This window comes from Bison bison, unplaced genomic scaffold, assembly GCF_000754665.1.
Source record: "Bison bison bison isolate TAMUID 2011002044 unplaced genomic scaffold, Bison_UMD1.0 scf7180017864035, whole genome shotgun sequence".
NCBI lineage: Eukaryota > Metazoa > Chordata > Mammalia > Artiodactyla > Bovidae > Bison > Bison bison.
This window is the reverse complement of record NW_011494607.1, coordinates 8,894,429-8,921,631: the sequence shown is the minus strand read 5'-3', so window position 1 is coordinate 8,921,631 and position 27,203 is coordinate 8,894,429. Positions and strand designations below refer to the sequence as shown.

At 39.6% G+C, this 27,203-nt stretch overlaps 1 protein-coding gene across 1 annotated transcript in view; it reads left to right on the top strand.

Moving 5' to 3' along the window:
• The window catches only part of MDN1 (MDN1, midasin homolog (yeast)), a 140,340-nt gene that overhangs the window by 29,534 nt on the left and 83,603 nt on the right, over positions 1–27,203 (top strand). The window contains exons 11-29 of the mRNA XM_010834709.1: positions 186–267; positions 3,289–3,384; positions 5,066–5,178; positions 6,618–6,766; positions 7,411–7,471; positions 13,591–13,802; positions 14,344–14,447; positions 16,078–16,222; positions 16,729–16,825; positions 18,054–18,167; positions 20,000–20,147; positions 20,433–20,543; positions 22,806–22,957; positions 23,495–23,673; positions 24,122–24,330; positions 24,510–24,656; positions 25,352–25,493; positions 26,810–26,944; positions 27,027–27,165. Of these exons, the coding sequence (XP_010833011.1) occupies positions 186–267; positions 3,289–3,384; positions 5,066–5,178; positions 6,618–6,766; positions 7,411–7,471; positions 13,591–13,802; positions 14,344–14,447; positions 16,078–16,222; positions 16,729–16,825; positions 18,054–18,167; positions 20,000–20,147; positions 20,433–20,543; positions 22,806–22,957; positions 23,495–23,673; positions 24,122–24,330; positions 24,510–24,656; positions 25,352–25,493; positions 26,810–26,944; positions 27,027–27,165 (2,535 nt within the window). The remainder of the gene's footprint in view (positions 1–185; positions 268–3,288; positions 3,385–5,065; positions 5,179–6,617; positions 6,767–7,410; positions 7,472–13,590; positions 13,803–14,343; positions 14,448–16,077; positions 16,223–16,728; positions 16,826–18,053; positions 18,168–19,999; positions 20,148–20,432; positions 20,544–22,805; positions 22,958–23,494; positions 23,674–24,121; positions 24,331–24,509; positions 24,657–25,351; positions 25,494–26,809; positions 26,945–27,026; positions 27,166–27,203) is intronic.

Genomic DNA, 27,203 nt, shown 5'->3' with positions numbered 1-27,203 from the left:
CTTCCTGATAGAGGTAAGAAAAGGATCCACTTATACTTTTTCCTGACTTAACACTGTTTATATTCAGTTGCCAGAAAAAGGGAGAGTCTTTGTGGTCAGACGTTCCAAGACCTAAGTAAACTCTGATACCTTTGGTATCTTTGACCTGTGTTTTTTTATTTCTTACCTTTTTTTTTTTTTTAAAGGGATCTACTTAATTGGTGTAATAGGATTGCCCACAGCTTTGACAGTCTGTCTTCATCAGCATCGTTAAATATTTTTCAAGAGGTAAGATATAGTCTTCCTGCTTGTTTTCTCTGTGCTCTGCAAGGCTGCTAATTTCCACTGTTATTTTCTGTCTCTTGACTATTATCAGAAAGTTTTTCTATGGTGTAGGTACTGTGTATATCCTTAGCTAGTTAAAACTGAACTAAAGTTGTCTTAGAGCTAAGTGAGCATGATAAATGTTTTGTGGCTCTTGAAATGGGTTACCCCTAATTTCAAATAAGTCTAGTTTGAAATAGAGTAAAACAGAAGCTGAAATTAAAGCTTAAATGAAAGGGGAAAATCTCCCAGGTGGTAATACTATTGTAAAACGAAAAGAGTTTCTAAGATGTTTAGTATTAATTTCTATGTATAATTTCTTAGTCTGTTTGACAGATTTGTATTTGTCTGATCCCACCACTTGCCCCAGCAGGGCCTTTTTAACTTTAGTCCAGAGAAATGTATGTGGGTTAAAGTCTGTTCTTGTATGCTGGGCTGGGGGGAAAGTATGTTGTGCAAGAGGGAAGCGCTGTTGAATTACAGCTCTGCCATATTCAATAAGAACAAGAGATGTATTTCCACCTGGTTAAGAATAAAAGTGGTACTGCCTGAAGATCTTTGGGCTCTTCAAACATTGACCCGTTTTGACTATAAAGTGTTACCGTGTCTGTCAGCTAGGATTGAGGAAAGGATAGTGACCTGTTTTGGTGAGCAGTGTCCCTGGTGAAGTTGCTTTGAGTAGAAAGAACCCTGATTCAGAGCACACACTTAATCAAGCCAGACCCTGAAGTGCTGTGTATCAGTCCTTTAATCTCCTTCCTGTCCAGTGAAATTTCCTTTCCATCCTCCTACATTTTTCATCTTCCTACAGATAATCTTGTTTTGTACTTTTAAAATAAAACTGGCAAGGGGAGGATCTTCTTTAGTCTCTATTTTAGAATGTTATAGTGTGTGTGTGTGTGTGTGTGTGTGTGTGTGAACCCATAAAATTCACTCTTTTAAGGTGTACAATTGAGTGTATTTTAGTGTATTTACAGAATTATGCCACATCACCACTAAGTAATTCTAGAACATTTTCATCACCTCAAAAAGAAACCTTGTAACCATCAACCATCATGCCTATTTTTCTTCTCTCTGCAGCCTCTGACAATCACTAATCTACCTCCTGTCTATAGATTTGCTTATTTTGGACATTTCATATAAATGAAATCATACTTTAGGTGACCCTTTTATCTTCTTTCACTCAGCATATTCTCTTGGTTAATCCATGTTGTAGCATGAGTCAGTACTTCATTCTCGTTATGGCTGAGTAACATTTCATTGTATTGATATACCACATTTTGTTTATTCACTCATACGTTAATGGATATTTGGGTTGTTTTCACCTGTTGTGAATAATGCTGCTGTGAACATTTGTGTACAAGTATTTTATTAATATGGGCTTCCCTGGTGGCTCAGTGGTCAAGAATCTGCGTGCCAGTGCAGGAGACACGGGTTTGATCCTGGGGCGGGAAGATTCCCTGGAGGAGGAAGTAGCAGTCCATTTTAGTATTCTTGCCTGGGAAATCCCATGGACAGAGGAGCCTGCTGGGCTTTAGTCCATGAGGTCACAAAAGAATTGGACACTACTTAGCGACTAAACAACAACAACAACATTTTTTTAATATAGAAGTAAAAATGAGAAAATATGGGAAAACGGTAAAAAATATTCTCCCATTCAGAGATTCCCCTGTACTATTAATACATTGGTATATCTCCTTGTACATCTTTGTCTATGCGTATGGAATTAAGAACTCTTTTACTGTATTAGAGCCATGCCCGCCAGCCCCTCATAAAAACCCCATACTACCTTGTTGAAGAGATCAGGCCAGTTGTTTTACAGAATGTTTCACCTTTTGGCTTTATCTGGTTGCTGCTTCTCTGTTTTGACACCAAGTGGTGTCTTGCAATTCAGTCCAGTTCTGATACTGACTACCTGGAGTTAGTGTAGACCACACAGGTTCAGGGACTCAGTCCTCCACAAGACCACCCCACTTTGGACTCCAGCCACAAGTATTGGAGGCCCACCCACACTTAGGACCAATCAGCTGTAAATTCAGGGGTTCCTACAAACTTCTCAGGTACAGTGATTGTCTCATAGAATTCTTTGGAAGCTCTGTACTTACTGTACAGGCTACAGTTTTATTATTAAAAATATTGTTCAGGAACAGTCAAAGAGACGCATAGGGCAAGACTTCAGGAATCTGAACACAGGCACATCTTTGGAGGCAGGGAGTGCCACCTTCATCATACATCGTGTTGTCCACCAGCCCCTCCACCTTCTCCAAGTGTTGGGGATGGAAGTTTCAATTCTCCTGTTCGTGCTTGGTCTTTCTGGCCTGGCCATTTCCTCTGATAAACTAAGTAAGGGCTCATCTGGAGTTACCTTGCTTAGTATAATAAACCCAGTAGGGCCCATGAGGACTCTAGTGAATAACAGAAGACACTCCTTAGTCCTGGTGATTCAGAATTTTTGAAAGGCTGTGTAGGAATTAGGGACAAACAGCAGATAAATTCTTATTACAGCAGAAGACATGTATCTTGGCTTCTCAGTAGTGGCTAAGTACTGTGTTAGGGCAATGACAGTATTCCTTGATTGCACACCAAGAATTTCCCTTTACAGCTCAGAAGTAATCTTTTGGTGTTATCTCCACTGTCTGAGAATCATTTTCCACTATAGAATCTACACTACTAACCAGGGATTAATGCTAATTGCTATTTTTGCCTGAATTTTACATTTGCAAACTCAGGGCTGCATGTGTGTGTTTTCCTAATTAACCAATATTTTGATAATAAAGCCTTAACATTTTTGGAGTCTTGTCTCTGTTGTGGTAACATCTTTAAGTCTAGGGTTGGTACCTTATTTGTACTCTCCTTTTAGTCTTTCTTGCAGAAATGTTCCTGCTAGATTTTATATTCCTTCCTTTTGTGGCCTGGACTGCAGTGCTCTGTCATTAATGTATTATTTAAGAAGTCAATTGCTATTTGCCTTGGTTATTTTAATAGGCTCTGGACTGTTTCACAGCAATGCTTTCTAAGCAGACGAGCAAACTGAAAATGGCAGAAGTCATTGGAAGCAAATTGAACATTTCCAAGAAAAAGGTATGTAGTGCTATTTCTACTTCCCTCTTGAAAGGAAGTTGGGTTATTTAGCTTACTTGCTGGTCTCTGGCCCTTACCTAGAAAAGCTTTTGCAAAGTTGGACGTTTCATTGCTGCCTCTCATGGGCATAAAACTCACTGTCTCTTGGATAAGTAGTTCTCCCTGTGGTCCACATTCTTAAAGTGAGCTGCCTTGTATTCTTTCTCACATGTGCGCCTTATTTTCCAGTGTTTAAGGAGCATGTTATTATGTATGTTCTGGATTCAGGACTGGAACGGTGTCTTAGCAAATATTTTAATAAGCCTTCGCATTTTCAAAGCTTCAGTTAAGTTTGGTCGCTTAGTCGTGTCCGACTTTTTGTGACCCCATGGGCTGCAGCACACCAGGCTTCCCTCTCCATCACCAACTCCTAGAGCTTGCTCAAACTCATATCCATCAAGTCAGTGATGCCATCCAATCATCTCATCCTCTGTCATCCCCTTCTCCTTCCACCTTCAATCTTCCCAGCATCAGGGTCGTTTCTAGTGAGTCAGTTCTTCGCATCAGGTGGCCAAAGTATTGGAGTTTCAGCTTCAGCCTCAGTCCTTCCAATGAATGTTCAAGACTGATTGCCTTTAGGATAGACTGGTTGGATCTCCTTGCTGTTCAAGGGACTCTCAAGAGTCTTGTCCAACACCACAGTTCAGAAGCATCATTTCTTCGGTGCTCAGCTTTCTTTCGAGTCCAACTCTCACACCCATATGTGACTACTGGAAAAACCATAGCTTTGACTAGACAGACCTTTGTTGGCAAAGTAATGTCTCTGCTTACTAATATGCTGTCTAGGTTGATAATACCTTTTCTTCCAAGGAGCAAGTGTTTTTAATTTCATGCCTGCAGTCACCATCTGCAATCATTTTAGATCCCCCCAAAATAAAGTCTGTCACTGTTCCCATTGTTTGCATCTGTTTGCCATGAAGTGATTTGGCTGGATGCCATGACCTTAGTTTTTTTAATGTTGTGTTTTAAGCCAACTTTTTCACTCTCCTCTTTTCACTTTCATCAAGAGGCTCTTTAGTTCTTCGCTTTCTGCCATAAAGGTGCTGTCATCTGCATATCCGAGGTTATTGATATTTCTCCCAGCAATCTTGATTTCAGCTTGTGCTTCATCCAGCCCAGCATTTCGCAAGATGTACTCTGTATGTAAGTTAAATAAATAGGGTGACAATATGCAGCCTTGACATACTCCTCTCCCAATTTGGAACCAGTCTGTTGTTCCATGTCCAGTTTTAACTGTTGCTTCTTGACCTGCATACAGATTTCTCAGGAGGCAGGTCAGGTGGTCTGGTAGTCCCATCTCTTGAAGAATTTTCCACAGTTTGTTGTGCAGAAAACATAGCTGAAGAAAAATTACTTTGATTTTTTTAGAAGTATCTTTTAGGAGTATAGCTTTTCTTGACTGTTCACTTTATGTAGGTAGATAGAGGCTTATTTGAATCAATAAATTGTAGTGTTAGGGAACATTCATAATCAATGTTTTTAAAAACAGAAACTTGGAAAATATTTTAAAATAAAATTAAACGCTAACTTGCCTATATAGGAAGCCGAAAGTGCTTCTAGAGGTGGCACAGTAAGCCTCATGATTTAAGTGTTTGAAGAGTACGCAGAATTTTACTCAGGTAAATCTTTTCCCCTCCCATAGGTGGAATTCTTCTGTCAACTTTACAAACCAGAAATTGTGATCAACGAGCTTGATGTGCAAGTGGGTCGAGTGCGGCTTCTCCGAAAACAAAGCGAGGCTGTCCACATACAGAGGTAATCAGGGTTCCAAGCTGAGCTGAGCACTGTGGGGTCATTGGGAACTTGGCGCAAGGAGCATTTGGTCCTGACCCTTTTCTCTGAGTAAAACCCATGTCTGAACTGTGATCTCTCCAGTGTGCTAGACTGGTAAGGAGCAGTGATTTCCTAAAATGTGTCCTGTGAAACTGGATATTAGGAGCTGGAGGGTGGTGATGAGGGTGCTTAGAGATTTGGGACCAGCAAAGATGTATCTTTGATTTTATTCATTGTAATTTATTTATTCAGTGAAGTAAGCATCACTTGGAAGGCAGGCTTGGTCCTAAATTAGTCTGTTAATTCCTTGAAGGCTGGAATTGTATAAGTTTTTGATACCTAGTTAACCATTTACTAAATATTTGCTGTATTCCTAACATTGTGCTAAGTGCTGTTTTGCATGTTTTTGCATGTGACTATAGTAATCCTATGAATTAATGTGTTTATTAGCGCCCTAGGACTCACCTCACAAATTAACCATAAACTTGATTCATGTATCCATGCATGCTAAGTCGCTTTAGTCATGTCCGACTCTTTTCAACCCCATGGACTATAGCCTGCCAGGCTCCTTTATCCATGGGGTTCTCCAGGCAAGAATACTGGAGTAGGTTGCCATTTCCTACTCCAGGGAATCTTCCCGACCCAGGGACCAAACCTGGGTCTCTTGTGTCTCCTGCTTTGACATGTGGGTTCTGTACCACTAGGGCCGTAAACTTGATGGTTTGCCATAAACATTTCTTCTCAGTTCTGGAGTCTGGAAGGCTGAAGTCCAGGTGCTGGCAGGGCCACGTTCCCTCTGGAGGCTCTTGCCTCTTCCTGGCTTCTGATGGCGGGCACTAGTCCTTGGTGTTCCTTACCTTGTAGCTGCTTCAGTTCAGTATCTGACTCCATTGTCTTATGGCCTTCTTCCCTGTGTGTCTTTTTTGTGTCTGTAAATTTCTCTTTCTGTATGAGAACACGGGCCATTGGATTTAAGACCAGCCCTTAAGTCCAATACAGTATGATTTTTATCTTATTCCTGTAAAGACCTTTTTCCCAAATAAGGTCACATTCACAGCTACCGGGTGGACATGAATTTGTGGAGGACTTACTGCAACTAGTAAGTGTTGTTGTCCAGATTGTACAGGTTAGGAAACCAAGGCTAAGAGAGGTTAAGTAATTTGCCCAAGATGACATAGGTAGTACAGATGTTTTATCTTGTCGGTGTTTTGAATTTCTAGAGCCTAGTGAAGTACTAGGTATGTAAATGCTCCATGTTTATAGAATGAATTCTGCGATTCTTATGTTGTGAGCTATCCCATACAATGTGAAGACAGTCCTTTCTTGAGTTGTCTTGTTTATCGAGTCTGATTCCTCAGAACAACGTTAAGAGAAGCTTGCAGCTTGTCTCTCCAACTGCTTACGTACTTTCACCTCCCCAGGGAAAAGTTCACCTTTGCTGCTACGAGGCCATCCTCTGTTCTTATCGAACAGCTCGCAGTATGTGTCAGCAAAGGGGAGCCTGTGTTGCTGGTGGGAGAAACTGGAACAGGCAAAACCTCCACAGTCCAGTATTTGGCTCACATTACAGGTAACTCCTGGAGGGGATGCAGTCTGTCCTAGACGATAGGCATTTCATTTCATACGACTGCCTTTTTAAAAACTAGAGTCCAAAGAATATTGGAACTTAAAAAGTGCCACAGCTCTGTTTCCCCTGGAGATAAGCACTGGAATCTTTTTCCTTGGAAACAATGTAATCTCTCCCCCTGGAAATAACTATTAACTGTTGGTATTAATTTTTTTCAGTTCTAATCTATGGCCTGCACATACATAGTGCTTTGGTTTTGTTTTGAAACAGATGGGATCCTTCCCTGTATTGTGTTTAGTTAAGCACATTGGCCATCTTTAAAAACAGAACTGCCTCATTCCTGTTCTGATGTCTAAATTAATATTTCACACTAGATATTTATTTAGTTCTAATTCATAGACATTGACTTACTGAAGGATTTTTTTTGTTGTTGTTTTCAGTTACCTGATGCTAGAGCAGTGACTCTTTCATTCTCTCTGGGTTAGGTTAAAATTTTGAACAGTCAAGATTCTAAAAATAAAATGAGGGGTCAGAGGAAGTGCACATTAAAAGATTTGCCCATACCCATGTCCGCACATCAGATCACAGTGGGTATTGTCAGTCTTTACATTTTCAGAATAACTCTTTATACCCTTTTTTTCTTAAAGGCCACCGTTTGAGAGTTGTCAATATGAATCAGCAAAGTGACACTGCAGATTTGCTGGGAGGGTAAGTTTGGTTTTAAACCTTTTTCTTGTTGTTTTGTGTTCACTGCTTGAGGTAAGAAACACTTCTTTCCTATTAAGCTCAATACTAACCTTGGAAGAATGTTCAACAACTTGCCCCCTGTGCCTACCGTAGCCAGCAGGATATTTATTAGGGTTTATTAAGGGACTCTTGGGGTATGTAGATGTTTCTCTTCATTTTAAAGAATTCTTGAGGTTCTTGCTCTCAGAGATCCTGCTGAGGGTGTGGGGTGGGGGCTGGAATATAAAGGTGAGTATGCAGTCAACTGTGTATCACAACAAACTATGGAAAATTTTTAAAGAGATGGGAATACCAGAGCACCTGACCTGCCTCCTGAGAAATCTGTATACAGGTCAAGAAGTAACAGTTAGAACTGGACATGAAACAACAAACTGGTTCCAAGTCGGGAAAGAAGTACGTCAAGGCTGCATACTGTCACCCTGCTTATTTAACCTATATGCAGGGTACATCATGCGAAATGCTGGGCTGGATGAAGCACAAGCTGGAATCAAGATTGCTGAGAGAAATATCAATAACCTCAGATATGCAGATGACCCCACCCTTATGGCAGAAAATGAACAACTAAAGAGCCTGTTGATGAAAGTGAAAAGAGAGTGAAAAAGTTGGCTTAAAACTCAGCATTCAGAAAGCTAAGATCATGGCATCAGGTCCCATCCCTTCATGGCAAATAGATGGGAAACAATGGAAACAGTGACAGACTTTATTTTTTTGGGCTCCAAAATCACTGCAGATGGTGACAGCAGCCATGAAATTAAAAAAGCTTGCTCCTTGGAAGAAAAGTTTTGACCATATGACAGCATATCAATAAGCAGAGATTGATAGACAGAGATTGTCTAGTCAAAGCTGTGGTTTTTCCAGTAGACATGTATGGATGTGAGAGTTGGACTATAAAGAAAGCTGAGTGCCAAAGAATGGATGCTTTTGAACTGTGATATTGGAGAAGACTCTTGGGAGTCCCTTGAAGAGCAAGGAGATCCAACCAGTCCATCCTAAAGGAAATCAGTCCTGAATATTCATTGGAAGGGCTGAGGCTGAAGCTGAAATTCCAAAACATTGTCTACCTGATGCGAAGAACTGACTTATTTGGAAAGACCCTGATGCTGGGAAAGATTGAAGGCGGGAGGAGAAGGGGACGACAGAGGATGAGATGGTTGGATGGCATCACTGATTCTATGGACATGAGTTTAAGCAAGTTCCGGGAGTTGGTGATGGACAGGGAAGCCTGGTGTGCTGTAGTCCGTGGGGTCGCAAAGAGTTGGACACTACTGAGCAACTGAACTGAACTGAATGCAGTTAAGTAATATTTATCTGGAGTATGTTCTTGAGTTATGCTGCCTTCAAGCAAGACTCTCCTGCAATTTGTTTATCTTTGAAAGGTTAAGTAGCCTCCACTTGGTTAAATGGAACATCACTGTGGTCAACTAAATGCCCTTCTTCCTTTTGATGCTTTTGAATATGTTAGTTTTTGAACAATTTTAATGTGTGCTGAAGGCTGTAAAACTGATAGATGCTATTGGCATACCTTATGTTGAATGATACTAGGATCTGTCCCATTAATTCTAAACAGTTGCTTGCATAAATCTTTAAAAGCATAGAACAATAGAAGTTATTGTTCTTTTTTCTCTTTATGATGTCTACGAGAAGCTCTTTATTTACTCATTTTTTTTTAAGGACACCTTACACTGTAGCATTATTTTTACTTTTGCTTTTACCAGTCTCTATCCCTTCCTGCTCTGGGTGGAGTGCCAGTGTGGAATCCTGCTTCCTTTTGTGCTTTTCATTTTCTTACCCTCTGGACCCTTAAATTCTGCTCTACACGTACTTGATGATATATTTTAAATTTCTATACTGTCTTAAAATCTGTCAGCTGAGACTTAACCTCTCTTACCCCAGTTCTTCTTTTACTCTGTTTTTCCTCAGTGGTCTTTTCTACTTTGCTTTATATTTCTTCTGTTCAGTTAATTGACAGTCTCTCCTATCCCTCGTTGTGGTACTTGCAGTGTGTTCTTAGTAATAAATGGAGTTTGTTATTTAACTAGTATGTCTGTCGTTGTTGTTTAGTTGCTCAGTCGTGTCCAACTCTTAGCAACCCCCTGGACTGTCACCCGCCAGGCTCCTCTGTCCATGAGGTTTTCCAGGCAAGAATACTGGAGTGGGTTGCCATTTCCTTCTCCAAGTATGTCTGTACTACTGTCTGTTTCTACTCTGTATTCTGTAATGCCCTGCAGTTAAGTATAGCTAACACAGATGGCATTGTTCTTGTACTAATTAAACATAGGCTGTATCGGTCTCATTAAAGACTTTGTAGTGTTATATCAGCCATTGCAAATAGTGTTTTCTTCTTTAATTCCTTTTTTTTTTTTAAATGCAAGTAGTTTTAAATGTAGGGAATACACATTGTGCCCTGATGTAATTGATAATACAAAAGGCTAAAATCAGAATGTGGTAACTGGAATTTTATTTTTGGTGCTAACTTGTTAGTAAGTTAGCATCAGTAATCAAAAGAAAAGTTAGATACAATTCAGTTTTTGTATGGCTGTAAGTATGCCTTGTTTTCTGTCCTTTTGTATAACTGCAAGTGGTGTGTAAATCACATCTTTTAATATATATCTTAGATGTATGAATGACTGCTTAAGAGTCTTTGTGTATACAATTTGAAGCAAAAATGATTTTATTAAAAGGCAAGGGTATGGAAGACAAAGGAGTGGGTAGGGAGAAGGGGTATAGAAAGCTTCATAGTTCTATTTTGGAAAGGTGTGGTTAGTTTTATCTAACTATGAAACTGGTTTTATGTTTTGTATTAATAATTTGTTTATTAAACATATTTTGCATTTACCAAATACTATGGTGAAAGAGAAAAGAAATTTATAGTCCTAATTAGTCTGACTTGCAAATCTGGATCCTTTTGACTGGTTTTTTGAGAAGTTGTAATTAAGGATAAATACATATTGTAAGAATAAGGCCTTCAAGGCCATCAGGCACTTGAGCTGCGTTCCTGCAGATTGCCTGTGAGTTTTGTTTGCATATGTACCTACTTACTTTTTTGATTACTGTTAGTGTGGTATATCTTTCCCCTCACTTTTAACTCATTTTTGTCATTCTGTTTAAAGTAGATTCTGGTAAATAGCACAGAGACCTACAGGTTACCTGGGAGTAGAGCAGTAAACCAAATTCCAACAGCATTGGGCTGGAGAGAGCCTATGAGACTGTAGGAAAGAGTGGATGATACAGAGGACTTAGATGAAGCAGATAAAACCATTCCAGAAAATAAAAGTCTGCACTAAATGGCAAAACACAGAACACAGGTTCACAGTTCTGGAAATGGAGTTGGGAGGGGCAGCCTCTGAAGGAGAAACAGGTATAGAGAGACAGGGAGGGGTCCTTGGAGAAGTCAACAATGATGGAAAGGAGAAATGAGAGGAAAATTAAAGATCTTACAGAAATAGAAATAAAATGGCCAACCTGCATTCTCCTCTAAGCCCCTCAAGTAAGCATCATCCATGAAGGAAACAGCACGGGAGACAGCAGGGCACAAGTGCCTGTTCTCAGACTCAGAATCCGGATCCCGAATGAGGTGAAGGGTTTGCTTCTTAGTTGCTCATCACGTGCTGTTTCATGTTTCTTTTGCACTTGGTGTTCTTTCATGTATGGTCATTTTGGAGTGTCATTTTCTTTTGTTCTAGTCATTTTCAAGTGAATCTTGTTTGTGGTCTCCATGTATCATGTATGTAGCAGGTAGACCCTGAGTGACTGTCCACGAGGACCAGGTGGTCTAGACCTCCTTCTCTTGGCCTTCAGGTTGCTCCTGAGGCGTCCTTTCAAAAGATAGCTTGGAAACTCTAGTCTCAGTTCATAGTTTGATTCATCAGTTCGCCCTGTGACAGGTTGGTTTCCATTGAGTGCTTTAGTTAATTTTTATTTTTATTTTCAGCAAGCTATATATATGTATGTTCATTTTCGCCATCATTTGAAGCATTTATTAACTTAACCAGCCAATATGCCTTCAGTTTTAAATGAACAAGCTTTTTTCTTAAGGAGCCCAGACTAATGTGAAATATAAAGCCATTTCTTTCATGAATTCAGTTCACTGAGCTAGTTACTAGTTGTAGTAACAGGTTGCTCTTCAATGGCATCCCTGGGCCAGGCACTCTTTTGAGTTTTTACCTGTTTACTCACTCAGCCATCTTAACAACCTGTTCATTATTCCCATTTATACACAAGGGACCTGAGGCTCACAAGGATTAAGTGCCTTGTTCAAAGTAATGGCTAGTCTGTGACTTGAACCCAGCAGTCTGCCTGAGCATCTACCTTCTTAATCATTACTCTGCTGCCTCAGTTAGCTTTGGATCCCATTTATTCCCTCATCTTTAAGACTAGCTATTTTATTTAAAAAACATTTGTATTTTGCTTAATTTCTCAACATTCTGCTGCTGACATTCTGGCTCATCGTCCTCTGCCTAGTCCAGTGTAGGGCTTTCATCTTTCCTTCTCCTCCAGCCTCTCTTCCATTTGGTAGATGGATGTGATTCTGTGATAGTGTGATCAGATTACATCACTGTCTTCCTCCCTGACTTCAGTCCATGTGGAATATACTACAAACCCTTCACCACCTCTCCAGGACACTTCTCCCTATCCTTCCTTCAGCTCTGCTGCCTTGCCAACCACACTCCCCTCGGTGTTTCTGTTTCCTCTGTCACCTACCCTGTCCCCCAGGGGTATTTACTTAGCCAAACCCTTTTTTGTTTGATTGCCTTCAAATTCCTATCTTTAACACAGCTTCCTCTGACCATCACAGCTAAAGTACTAAAATTCTTCTTTCACCCCCTTTGCTTTCATTTTATCTACTGGCATACCAGTTTCTACTGGATATTTTATACCAGTAGGTATCTTCCTCTACTGTCTTTTTGGTTAGATTGTAAGCTCCTGAGGGGCAAGAGCTGGTGGGTCTTGTTTACTCAGTGCCGAACCCTAGAGGTGCACAGTAAATCTCAGTGGAATGAATGGAGTAAAGGAATGTTTTTACTAATTAATGGGTCAGTGCTTGCTGGGAAGCGAAGTTAAGTTCGTGAAGTTGTCATACTTTCTCTGAAATCGGACTCTTCCATGTAGATGCTCAGTTTCAGGGCACTGGGTTTCGCTTGTCTCGTTGTTCCTCCTTAGGCCAGTGAGTAAATAGTATCCATGATTCTCCAATTGTACTTGCTTGTTTCAAAACATTTTGATACTGTTTCGGTTCTCAAATTATATTTCTTGGAAATAAAATTGAGGTTATCATCCTTGAATTGTAGTATTTAGTATCCTAGGCTGAAGAAAGTTGTACGCTTGATCTTGTCTAATCTTCCAGAATGATTAGTGCTGCTTGGGCAACTTATCTTAAATCTAGCCAGAGCAGTGTTTCTTGACTCTTATTAACCTCTCCCCACCCCCAGTAGTAAATTAAATTTTAATTTAAATGAATTAATTCCCTAATTCCCCAACCAGAAAAATAAAATGCTAAGAAATAAAAGAGAATCTTAATACTCAGAAATAAATAGTTAAGCCTTGGAGGGTCACAAACCATTGCAACATCTAAAAAAAAATTTTTTTTTACTGTCCCCTTCCCCCAATTTTTAATATCTTTGGGAGCAGTCTCTTCCTCCACCCCACCATTGACAAGGCATGATGTTAAAGTAAGTACAAGATGCTTAAGTAAATCAATTTCGGATGTTATATTTTTTCCTAAAATATCTCAAAAACATTTTGGTCACTCTTAATAAAATATGGTTTATCATTAAATATACATGATGATTATTTAAATGTGTTAGTAGAATAAATGACATGCCTCTCACTACCCAGTTTAGAATTTCAGATTTTTTCATAATTTGGTTATCTAATGATTACCTTTAGCATAGACCCTTCAAACAACATGGGGAAAAAATAGATCATAATTTAAAACTTTAACATAGATTTTAAGTATTTTGCTATTGTTTCTGATTTTGATGTAGAAGAAATCTTACACCTATTCCTGTTTTCTTAGGTATGCCTTCTGGTTTCTGTTAGCTTCAGAAGTTTGTGAATCACATATCTGCCTTTTGTTTCAGTTACAAGCCAGTGGACCATAAGCTTATTTGGCTGCCTTTACGGGAGGCATTTGAAGAACTCTTTGTTCAGACATTTTCGAAGAAGCAGAACTTTACGTTCTTGGGACACATTCAGACGTGTTACAGGCAGAAACGGTGGCAAGATCTCCTGAAGCTAATGCAGCATGTGCACAAGTCGGCTGTCAACAAGGCTGGGGCAGAGAGTGAGCCTGGTAGGTGGCAGCCCAGGCTGCCGGTGGGAGGTCATGGCTGGAGTCTAGCGAGCAGAATTAGGAGGAGTTTGGGGCAGAATGATGCAAAACGAATTAGGGATTGCTGAGACTTAGGGCTGACATGACTAATTCTAAAGTATTGTTGCTCCTGGGATTCAGCAAGATTTCTATAAAAGTCAGTGGTTGGTGGTGTTGATGTACAAGTACCACTTAGTGGTCAGTAAGTCACATATGCTTAGAAGAGGTTATTTCCAGAAAACTGGATTCCACAGTAAATGGGGCTTTTGGTGGCTTAGTCTTTACTTTCTCATCTATAAAGTGGGAATAGTGAGAATAAATGAGTTCTCTAATGCATATGCATATAAATGAAGTGGCTAGTACAGTGGCTGCATATGGTTGGAATTGTGTAAGCATTTGGACTTAATTTTTTACATGTCTAAGATGTGGTTTTTGTGTGTGTTTTGTTAATTATGTGGTGTTTTAAGTTATATATATTATGACGCAAAATATATTTTTTATTCTTGTCTTTATTCTTCTCTAGGGTCACTACTAAAAGAGAAGTGGGAAGCATTTGGTCTTAGACTCAACCATGCCCAACAACAGATGAAAATGACTGAGAATGCCCTATTGTTTGCATTTGTAGAGGTATTTTGCTTTGATTGTTTAGGTTAAGGGAATGTTGATTTGATGCAAAATGCAGGTTAAAGAGGCTACTGTTCTGTCTTCTCTTCATGTTGACATTTTAGGGCTTGTTGTTTAGAACAGTAAACACTTAATGAAAGAATTCTTTGAGAGGGGGTTAAATGTCTTTTTGTAGATGTGATAAAGTCTTTTTTATATAATTTAAGATTTTAATTAATTTTGGCTGTGCTGGACCTTCACTGCTGCCCGGGCTTTTCTCGAGTCGCAGTGATGGGGGCTCCTCTGTAGTTGCAGTGCTCGGGCTCCACATTGTGGTGCCTCTCTTAGTGTGGGGCACAAGCTATAGCTGCAAGGCCTTGGTTGCTGTGGCTCCCAGGCTCTAGAGCGCAGGCTCAGTACTTACAGTGCAAGGGCTTAGTTGCTCTGTGGCATGTGGGATCTTCCCGGGTCAGGGATCAAACCCGTGTCTCCTGCATTGGCAGGCAGACTCTTCTCCACAGAGCCCCCAGGGAAGCCCAAAATTGTAGTGTTCATGAGCACTGTCGTTATTATTTTGTAAGATGCAGTTGAGGATAATTCGTGAATTTTTATTGTTTTATAGCTGTGTTTGTATTTGTGGGTGGGAGGTGGATTTGGATCCATTCATGTGGGGCTACATTTTTGATTCCAGTGCATGAGTAGTTGTACTATTTTCTGTCCTGTGACCTTGCAGGATCAGTGTAATTGAATATTTGTGACTTAAAGTTTATATTTTTATTAAAGAAAATCGCGATAGTCTTCAGACCTCTCACCCTAAGGGTGATGCAAGAATCTTACTTGAGATGATGTCTTAATGAGAGAGAGGTCCCTCAACCATATATCTGTTGTTGTGGAGAATTTAGACATCAGCACTTCATCTTATTATAATTGTTTCTAAAATAACCAATGAAATTATCAAGTGCTGTCAAAATAGGGTTTATACCTATTTCATGACTTGGCATCACACTGAAGTTCTGTACATTTGGTCTGGTTTGTTTTTTTTTTTAAACTTATAGAAGATTCTTTATTAGGATCACTGTGAAAGCAAAAGTATAAAGCACTTAAATAACACTAAGACAGTTCAGTTTCTGATATGTCAGTTGAATGGATTATAAGGTTTATTTTTCAGTGCTTTTGAAAATAGAACTTCAAGAGATAAAATCAGAAGGAGAGGTTCATTTTGACATTCTTCAGAAACTGTGAAGGCTCTATTATAAGTACTGCACACTCTTGGTCATTTATCTTTTCTTGGTGTACTTACTTATAGCCTCACCCTGTGTTTATTTGGGTTGCTTTTAGTAGCCATTTGGATGCTTTTAAACATCTGAATACATTGTAGGTTTTTATTTACCTCACCACCCATATAATGCAGTGGTCTAGTTTATTGCGTCTTACTCTTAGGCTCAAAGATATTTCTTTGACCTTTTTGGACATTTGAAAAAAGTTAGCTTGACCTTCGCTCTGGCAGCCAGTTGGCACCATTGGCATCAAGGCATAAGCTCATCAGGCAGGAGCAGTTTGCCCCTGCCTCTGCTCTAACCCTGCTCTCATAACTGCTGTTGGTGAGTATGTCTGCATCTGAAATGGATCCCTGACATTTAATTTCATCTTCTAGGGTACATTAGCTCAGGCCGTGAAGAGAGGAGAGTGGATTTTGTTGGATGAGATTAACCTGGCTGCTCCAGAAACTTTAGAATGTCTGAGTGGTTTACTTGAAGGCTCCTCTGGCTCCCTGGTGTTGCTGGATCGAGGAGACACAGGTAGCTCTTGATCCTCCTGGTGCTGGACTGGACGTGAGGCCTTTTGACCTCTTTAAAGTAGTGTTCTTTCAGTTAGGCAGATTGCATGGGCCTCTCAGTGTGATTTATTTATTCTGTAGATAGTAATTTTATGCAGAGTCTTACTGTTAAGTGTTACAGGAATGAAAAAAATAAAATAATTTGTCAAAGCATTTGGGTAGTGGATAATAAAGCATGCTCACTCAATGACAAAATACACACTGGTGAGTAGGTGATGAAACATAAATAGCATGGACAGCCACACCATAAGAGATGGTGGAATGGCAGCTTAAAATTAGGTTGTGTACATAGATCTGGAAACTGATTTCAGTGGGGTTTCATCAAAGGCAGAGATGGTTGAGCAGCCAGTAGTACCACCCTTGCTGAGCCTTGAGACAGAGTGATTCACCCGGGGGCTCAGTGGAGTTAGTCTTCCCCCATCACTTACTGTTACAAGTTATTGAGAAGTTATAGTTTTCTTTTAACAGAACCACTGGTTCGTCACCCCGACTTCCGTTTATTTGCATGTATGAATCCAGCAACTGATGTAGGCAAAAGAAATCTCCCACCAGGAATAAGAAACAGGTAAGGGGACATGGCCTGGTACGTGTAGACAGTTTTAAAATTAAGTTCTCTTGATTTATTGATTGGTAGTAGTAACATAATCAACCCTCATAACAATGCTTGAAATTTCTTGACTGCTGATAGAAGAATCTTCTTATTTGTCACGTTTTTCTTTGTATAGGTGGTAGGAATACAGAAAACTCCAGAACACTAGGGAATTTTTTCCTTTGGGTTGTTAATTTGACATTTAATGTTAATCCATTTGATGACTCATGGATATTGTTGAAAACAAAAATCTTTCCTTCTTCAAATAGCCCTTTGGCTATTAGAAAACCTTCATATAAGGAAATAACAGTATCTCATATAACGTGCATCTTAGGATGAGTCCTTTTGGATCAGGCTAATGATTTGTAAAAGGACATTAAGTTTCAGTTTTCATCATTAAACATTGAGTAACAGGGGAAAGATTTGTGTGTAGCACTGGGAAAAGATACATGAGCTTGTTGTTGGTAACCTTCTGTTGAATCTGAGTTTTAAAATAATGTTAAAACTTTATTAAATCTCTTCCCACGTTTATAAAATAATAAAATAGTAATAATATAATAAAAACCTGGGCAAATTTTATCAACCATGAGTTGTATTTTCCTTTGCTACAACTGTTAATTTTTGACGTTGAGGGGACTTTGTTGTTGTTGTATGTACTTTTTGTTACATGTAGTTGTGATCAAGAACACATTCTGAGATTAAGGATGTGTGTTCAGTCACTCAGTCGTGTCCAACTCTTTTGCAACCCCATGGACTGTAGCCCGCCAGGTTCCTCTGCCCATGGAATTTCCCAGGCAAGAATACTAGAGTGGGGTTGCCATTTCCTACTCCAGGGGGTCTTCCCAACACAGGGATCAAACTTGCGTCTCCTGTGTCTCCTGCATTGGCAGGCAGATTCTTTATCACTGTGCCACCTGGGAAGCCCGAGAATGAGGAAGAATAAGCCTTATTTTTGTAACTGTTTTTGTAAGGGCTGTCTGATTTTTGTCTCACAGTAGTAGTAGTTATAGTGTAGATTTTGGGTAACAGTTGCGTTATTTTCTGTTTTGTTATGATCAATCTGTATCCCAAGTTGAAAGGCTTTCATAATTCATATTACAAGTGGGTAAAATGAGTTGACATAACTTTTGTCTTGTGTTTTTGTTTGTTAAGATAGATGTATTAACTTCCTCAATATGGCAATAATGGAATAATTGTCTTACAGGTTCACAGAACTTTATGTAGAAGAATTAGAAAGTAAAGAAGACTTACAGATTCTTATTGTGGATTATCTGAAAGGCTTGAGTGTGAATAAGAACACAGTACAAGGAATCATAACGTGCGTTCTCTCTGGTTTCTCTTTATAAACTTTTCCTCTAAACAGAAAAATATGTGTCTCATGCATATAAATTTTCTTCTTTTGCTTCTAACAAGAGAAGACTGATGGAAGGATTATTTAGACTTTATTTTTAAAGCTGGAAACTATGGACTCCCTTGGATTTTCCTAAGGGAGCTATTGAGTTGGCCAAAAAGTTCATTTGGGTTTTTCTGTAAGATGGTAGAGAAAAACTCAAATTTTTTGGCCAACGTACTACATACAGAGCTTATAAATCACTGCCTATGGAAATATGTAACAGATAATACTCTCCTAATTACTTCTGTATTCACAGCTGAGAGTTTGAGTCCTTGGAGGATTCAAATTCTTTGAGGAGATATAAATAGTATTTTGATTTGCCTTGGTGAAATCCTTTGTGCAGTTTGCATGTTAGCCATAGAAGGGGGGAAAGCTTGATATAATTGATTGGGTCTGATTTGGAATTAATAGGGCTTAGCTGAATGATCTATAGAGTGGTGGTATGGCTTGGTACTTTTAATTTGAGTCTCTTTCCTCTTTTTTGCATGCCATTTGGAGAGGGTATAATCTTTGTATCAGACACCCTGGATTCTAGTGCTGGCTGTGTCAAACTAATTCTGTCATCTGGGGCATGTCACTTAATTTTCTCTGTGACCTCTAAAATGAAACATACATTACGTGAAGGTTTTGAAGTTAGATCATGTTAGTGTTTTACTTTGCTTTTTGTGCTTTATTCCTTTTTTTTTTTTTTTTTAGTACGAATAGTTATTGAGTGGCTTAGGTGCTAGGAGTACAGCTGTAAATAGAATCTTTGTTCTTTTCATGGAGCTTTAATTCTGCAGGTGAAGATAACCAATAAATAAAGAGAGATGTACTGTTATTTTTGGTTGTGATAAGTGAAGAAAAATAACACATAAAATGTCAGTTAGAAAATAAGATGTGGAACCAGGTTTTAAATAGGTTAGTCAAGGAGACATTTGTCAAAGGGCTTTGGAATGGTTTGTCACACCACATTTTAAAATCTGAGCACTTTTCGTTAGCCAAGAATAGTACAAATGTTCAGAAAGCTGGGGATAAAGCAGTGTGGCTCTTATAAGTGCTGGTAGTACAAGAGGTGCATGTTCCGTATATAAAAACTCACTCTGGAATGTAGATTCTTTCTACAAAAGAAAGGATAGCTAGATTGAAAGGAGGCAAGCCAGATCCCATTTGGGCAAGAACCTGAGTTTTATCTCTGACACACACTTGGTTACAGTTGATTTTGTGGTATCTGCTTATGAATTATCATGAATTTTTGAGTTTTGCATTTGATGTTTCCATCTGAAATTTCTTCCATCTTGTCATCTTCTGAACTTCTAAAGTATGTGGTAATGAAGATAGACATGGTCACCGATTATCAGTCTTTTTATGACTTTGTCATTGTTGGTTATAGCCATATCTATAGACTTTAAAATACACCATGACTTTTGTTCTCCATGTGCTTGGCCATCACCACTGGAGTTTATACAGAGATTTCACTTGACTCTCATATTAAAGCCAACTCTGGAACCCTGTGTTAGGATTCAAAAGATTCTTGATAAGTACCTCTTAAATCTCCCTGTCTTTTCCTTAAGAGTCAGAAATTTCTCATCTTTCCTCTTTCCATCCTGAAACTGATCCATCTTCATTTTATTATTTTTGATGGCAAGTTTTATGTAAGCTTGGCCACTTAATCTATAAAAATGACTCGACCCTTCTGTAGAAGAAAACAGGAACAACAGCAAAATAATAACACTTATTGGTTACTGAAGTAAATCTGAACTGCTTCCTCTTTTTAGCTTCTACACTGCTGTGAGGAAAGAGTCTGGAACAAAATTGGTGGACGGGACTGGCCACAGACCTCACTACAGCCTTCGGACTCTGTGTAGGGCCCTGCGATTTGCAGCTTCCAATCCATGTGGCAACATACAGCGGTCACTCTATGAGGTCTGTGTACAGTCTGTGTGGCGGGGAGCTTGGGGGGTGGGCATGCCCTGGGGAGGGAGGCATGGGGATGCAGGTGCCTGCTCTGTGTGCTTCAGTCAGACTAGCCCAGGATGTTTCATCCCAGAACTCTCACCTAACCATCCTCCTTTTTCTACCGTTGTAACACATTTAAAAGTTGTTCTGTGCACCAGCACTGCTTGAGAGGTTGAATTGTGTTCTTGGAATAAGTTGGCCTCTTATTACAGAAGGATAACTACTGTTGTGTATATTTGTGTTTTTTTCTAGGGCTTTTGTTTGGGTTTCTTAACACAACTTGACAGGTCCTCACACCCAGTGGTTCAGAAGCTCATTTGTCAACACATTGTCTCTGGCAACATAAAAAGTCTACTGAAGCAGGTAGGTTCTTTTTTAATCTTTTTCTAAACTTTTGTGTATTTGGCTTCACCGGTGTCTTTGTTGCTGTGTGCAGGCTTTCTCTAGTTGCGGTGAGCAGGGGCTACTCTTGGTTGCAGTGCACAGACTCATTGCAGAGGCTTCTCTTGTTTCGGAGCACAGGCTCTGGGCGCGTGGGCTCTAGAGCACAGACCCAGTAGTTGCTGTGTGTGGACTTAGTTGCTCCACAGCAGGTGGGATCCTCCAAGACCAGGGATTGAACCTGTGTCTCCTGCCTTGGCAGGTGGATTCCTATACACTGTACCACTAGGAAAGTCCTCTTTTTTGATTTTTGATGTAACATAAATGAAAGGCAGAAATATCAGATTGTTAGCTGTTTGGGTTTGTTGTTTTTTTTTTTGCAAAACTTGTTTCTATTTATAAAAGCAATCAGTTTATCCCACAAAATCTAAACATTAGATAGTATCTTAGTATTTAAGATAGTACCTTAGGTGGTGAAAAGTCATGGTAATCCTACTCTTTGGAAATTTAAGCCCTATAGATTGTCCTTTCCTTCTAAATCATATGTGTGTGTGTGTGTGTGTGTATATATATATATGTTAAAATAACTTTTATATATCAAATTCTGATATTTGTGTGTGTGTGTAGCTTTAGCAAGGTAAATTCTAATACGGGCATACTTCACTGTATTGCATTTTGCTTTAATGTACGTCCCAGATACTGCAGTTTTTATAGATTGAAGGTTTGTGGCAACCCTATGTTGTCAGTTGATGGTGAGCATTTTTTCTCAATAGAGCATTCTTAAATTTAGGTATGTACATTTTTTTAGACACATTATTGCATGCTTACTAGATTGTAGTATAGCGTAAACATAACTTTCATATGCACTGAGAAACCAAAATTTTGTGTGACTGTCTTTATTGCAATATTGACTTTATTGCCATGGTCTGGAATTCAACCTGGAAAATCTTTAGGGTATGCCTGATATAGGGTATGCCTGTATATACCCATTCATAACATTATAAGTGTTATAACGGAGACCATCTCATAAGAATGTTCTGTAGCTTCCTTCTTAGTCTAACTATATCCTAGATGTATTTTTATGTCTGTACCAGAAATCACTGTGAGTGACATGCTTTCTGATTGTCACTTAGCATTTCATCAGAAGCTTACACCATAATTTATTTGCACACCTCTCTTTTGATCAGTGGTTGGACTTTTTTTCCCTCCTTTCCTTTTTGTTTTTCTGTTACACACGATTACCATTTCAGTTTGACAAAGGTAATTACAGAATGCATGGGACTGAAGGAGGCTGATAGAAACTGGCTCACGAAATGTCTTGTTCACATGTCAGTTGCTCTCACTTTAGGAAGAAAGGGCCATTGGGACTTGGGAGTACTTGGACTCAATGTTTTTTCCTTTTGAAAAATTATACAAGTAACACATGAATATATACTTTGGGTAAACTGTGAAAACATTGAGAAAAGACTTAAGCTTGCTTTGGTTATTGCAATACAATTCCCCTGCACTTATTTTTTGTATGTGTTCCTCATGGTTACACATGATGGAGGCTTAAGTTCTTTTTTCTTGCTGCCCTTCTGCCTGACTGAGGAGTCCTTAAAAGCAGTGCCTACAATTATGGCTTCAAGTCAGGAGGCTAAAAGAGCACTTTTCTGTAGCTGTATTTGTGACCACCACTTTGCCATTCTTATAGATCAGAAAGGGTCGTTTTGTATAAATCAGCTTAACTTCCACCACATCTTCAAAAGATTGTGCCTTTACTACAATATTATTCTTAACAAATTAGTTTCTCTGGGGGGTTGCTTTTATATTTAATGTCTTCCAGGGGATCCAGAATTTAGTGGTGTAACCCCCCCACCCCCCCACCGCAATACAACACTGGCCTTGTTTGGGGAATGTGGTTTATATGAAACACATATTTTTGACCAAAATACTTGGTTAGAGTGAGAATTTTGGTAGATGAGAGAAGAGAACTGAGTCATAAACTGAGAAATTATTTTAAGTTCCCCCCAAATCTACCTACCCCTACCTGAATTTTAAGACCAGTACATGTCACCATTTTGTTCTCATCCCTCAAAGTAATTTTATTTTCATGTTCATCTGTGGATTTTAATGTTGAAAGCATCCAGAAAAAGGCAGCATCCTTAGTGACAGTTCAACTTCCCACTCTTACACCCCTCTCTGAGAGAATACCATAGCTGTTGTGGGACTGTGGTTTATTTCTCTGACCCTTGTGTCTTTCAGCCTATTCCAGAACCGAAAGGAGGTAGGCTTATCCAGGTGGAAGGCTACTGGATTTCGGTGGGAGACAAGGAGCCTACAATAGACGAGACATACATCCTCACGTCTTCCGTCAAGCTGAACCTGAGAGACATAGTCCGAGTGGTCTCTGCAGGGTGTGTGGATCTTTCCTCTCACTGCTCTGATGTCTTACCAGGATAGTATTTGCTCAAAGGCTAGTCCTGCTTCCTTAACGTTCAAAGAGCTTTCCTGTTACTCATTCGCTGAGTGAATAATTACTTTCTAAAGTCAGTCATGCCACTTTTCACCTGGCACAAAACACCATTTCTAGTTGTACCATTTGGTGGGAGCGGTACCTGTGCAGATAATTTTCGCCATTATTAAGATTGCCTTTTAGTATTTTGCTGATGGATACTCATCACCTATTATTTGTTAAGCGAGTAGTAGCTAGTCCCACTCACAGGTTCTTACTAGTGCAAGAAGGGCTGGAATTACTTTCTTCAGTAGTTTCTCAGTAGCTGTTTTTACATAGAAACTGCTCAGGGCTTAAGAAATATTCCATAGTGCATAGGTGTATAAAAACGTACTCTTAGGATATTAAATGTTTTAGTTATTTTTTTTTTTAAATGCTACATGATTTAATTCTGGTTTTTGTCTTTTTCTAAATTGCTTTACTGGTTGATCTTTTAAAGAACCTATCCAGTGCTGATTCAGGGACAGACATCAGTGGGTAAAACAAGCCTGATCCGGTGGCTGGCCGCAGCTACTGGTAACCATTGCGTGCGTATTAACAACCACGAGCACACGGATATTCAGGAGTATATCGGTTGTTACACATCTGACTCCTCAGGGAAGCTTGTGTTTAAAGAAGGTAGGATTATTATTCTGTTCCATGGATTTCGTCAAGCAGTCTTTAACCTTTTCAGTTGAGGCACATGGATGCCCTAACGGCTGTTTTTTCTTCCTCCCTGGGCTCTATGACAGATAAGTGGTGATGGTTAGGGCTGATGCTTCCGTTGGGCCACACTCATCTTGTCAACTGTAGACAGGACTAGGGCTCAGTTTTGAAGAGTGTATGTTTCCTTGATATTTAACACCACAAATGATTTTGGGACATGACTAGCTACAGAGAGTAATTTGCTTTGAAATTTAACCATAATCTTGCCTGGAGAATCCCAGGGACGGGGGAGCCTGGTAGGCTACCGTCTATGGGGTCACACAGAGTCGGACACGACTGAGGTGACTTAGCATAGCATAGCATAGCATATAACACTTTGGACCAATTTATGCACTGATTCTCATTATTTGTTTCCCCTAAGGTGTTCTTATTGATGCTATGAGGAAGGGCTATTGGATTATTTTAGATGAGTTAAATTTGGCCCCCACCGATGTGTTAGAGGCACTGAACAGACTGCTGGATGATAACCGTGAATTGCTCATAACAGAAACACAAGAAGTTGTCAGAGCACATCCTCGCTTCATGCTCTTTGCTACCCAGAATCCCCCGGGACTCTACGGAGGCAGAAAGGTGTGTAGCACTTGCCCCTTTTCTCCTGTTTGTCACCACATCGTGTAAGTCTTCTTGGTAAGACTGTGTTTTTACCTCTTTTGAAGGATTTTTCTTTTTATAGTGAATAACAGAGCCTGCACTTTGGAAATTAGATGCAAAGGCCCTCTTTATCATGTCGTTCTCTGCACATTTCCCAGGTGCTGTCTAGAGCCTTCAGGAATCGGTTTGTGGAATTGCACTTTGATGAACTGCCTAGTTCTGAGTTGGAGACAATCTTGCATAAGCGGTGTAGCTTGCCACCATCCTACTGCAGCAAGTTGGTGAAAGTCATGCTGGACCTTCAGGTACTCCACCTCTCCATCACTTAGTGACAAATGGACTGTGTTGGTCAGATTTGGTAAATAGAATCTGAGGCCTCTTAGGGTAGAAACAGCAGTCCGTCCATCCTTTTATTATATTTTCTCAGAGTAAGGATCTTATCTTTAACATGCATTCCATTAATATTCTTTTTTTTTGGTTTTGTTTTATAATTCGGCAATTTAATAACATTAAAATTTTTCTGATAATTGTGTATGATGACATTCCCTACTTGTGGATAATATTGAAACATTTACTAAGGTTGGAATTTGGCATTGACAAAGTTTTCATTTTTTAAATGAATAAAATAGTCCTTGAATGGACCTAACTAAAGAGATCCATCCTTGTTGTGTGTCTTTTCTTGTGAACTCTACAAAGCTACAGGTTTTTTTTCTTTTTCTTTTTTTAAGGATATCCCATTTATTTTGGGGGGGTTAAAAGTGGGTTTTGTCAGAATTAAACATTTTTTAATCACTCCCTAAAAAGCTAATAACTGCCACTCTTCCTCCTGTGGTCCTACACTCTAGGATTACTTTTCCTGCATGTTTGCCACTACTTGTATTATTTTTTTGTAATCTTTTCCTATGTGATGAATCTTTTCCTTTGGGAGCCTAAATTTGTTAGCAATTCTGTACTTTGTGCTTGTCATCACCCTTTTTCATTTGTTTTGGTGCTCTAACAGTCCTATCGCAGAGGTTCTTCAGTGTTTGCTGGAAAGCAAGGCTTCATCACCCTCCGTGATCTGTTTCGGTGGGCTGAGCGATACAGATTGGCTGAGCAGACGGAGAAGGAGTATGACTGGCTGCAGCACTTAGCCAACGATGGTATGCTCTCAGCACATGCTCTCCGACTGTTAACTTAGGGTGAATCACAAGCTATGTTGTTAAAGCAAATCTTGCTCAAATTGTGGTCAGTATATACATTTTACTGGGCACTGCAGGAACAGAGCCTTTGTCCCTCAAGTCTAGACTGCTGTTATTAGCATCCTGTTTCTGCAAGGCCTCTGTTCTGTTACATTTTGGTTGCTAAGGTTTTCTCGCTCGTACCTTCATGTAGCCGCCTGTGGGAGTCTGGGTATGGACATGGTGCCATTAGGAGTTTAGGCAGGAGGTTGGTGGTTCTTTGTGCACCACTTACCTGCAGTGTGGTGACCGTGCAGAATCCTGCTTATGCCTTAGAAACTTGCAGAATACTGACAGATTAGATGATACCAGAGTTCTAAGAGAAGGCGGTCATGTCATCTGAGACTCAGATTTGGTCATTTTGATATAATCAATTGGAAGAATTTGTATGCTCCTCTCCATGAAAGCCTTTCAGAATCTTCTGATTTGAGAGGTCTTGGTGAGTCATTAATAGGGTGACTAATAAGCATGGAGAAGAAATAAAACTAACCCATGGGAGTTGCATTTGCTCTTCTTAACTGGTAAAGAATAGAGGAAGGAACATTCTTTTTTTTCCCCATCGAGGTATAACAAAATATAACAGTAAAATGGGGGAGGTGCTATATTATTTCATGTAAAGCTCAGTGTATTTTTATATATGTGGATATACATATGTAAATCACCACCTCAGCTAAGATTTAGGATATTTCTGGTAATACTTCCTCGGAAGATTCCTTCATGGCTCTTGCCAGTCTTAACTCCTGGAGGTAACCACTCCTCTGACGTCTGTCACCAGTGATAGATTCTGCCTGAGCTTCTGCTTCGTCTAAACAGTATCATGCAGTGTGTGCTCTTGTGTCTGGCGAATTTTCACTCAACCTCATGTGAGATTCAACCATGCTGTTTTGTGTATCAGAACTTCATTCCTTTTAAATTATTACTGTGTTGTAACCCAGTGTGTGGAGATATCATATGTTTATCCATTCTCTTGTTGATAGACATGAGGGTCATTTCTACTTTTTAGCTGTTAGAAACAAAGCTGCTCTCAACATTCCTGAATGTCTTTTATTGCCCACAAGTTCATTTGTGTTAGATTTACCTAGAGGTCATGTTGATGGAGTGAACAGTTAGTTGTAGTAGGGTCTCTTTGTTTTCCAAAGTAGGTCTTCAGGTTTCCTCTTCACAGCAGCTGATGCTCCATACTCTCAGCATTCCTTGGTATTAACACTAAACGTTTCCTTTTTTTTTTTTTCCCCAAGGTTTTATGCTTCTGGCAGGCCGAGTCAGGAAGCAGGAGGAGGTGGTTGTGATTCAAGAAGTCCTTGAGAAACATTTCAAGAAAAAATTATGTCCTCAATCGCTCTTCTCCAAAGAAAATGTCCTAAAATTGCTGAGTGAGTAGGCCATCATATCCCAAGGAAAATGAATTGAGTTGTACTCATATTGGAACCTAAACGTGTACTCTGCCTTTGATAGGTAAATTGTCTACTCCGATGTCCACCTTGGAATCTAAGTTCAGCCACATCGTGTGGACCGAGGGCATGCGGCGACTGGCGATGCTGGTGGGAAGAGCATTGCAATTCAGTGAACCAGTGCTGCTGGTTGGAGACACGGGGTAAAGTCGAGACAGGGTTCTGTTCCATAGAGTTCATG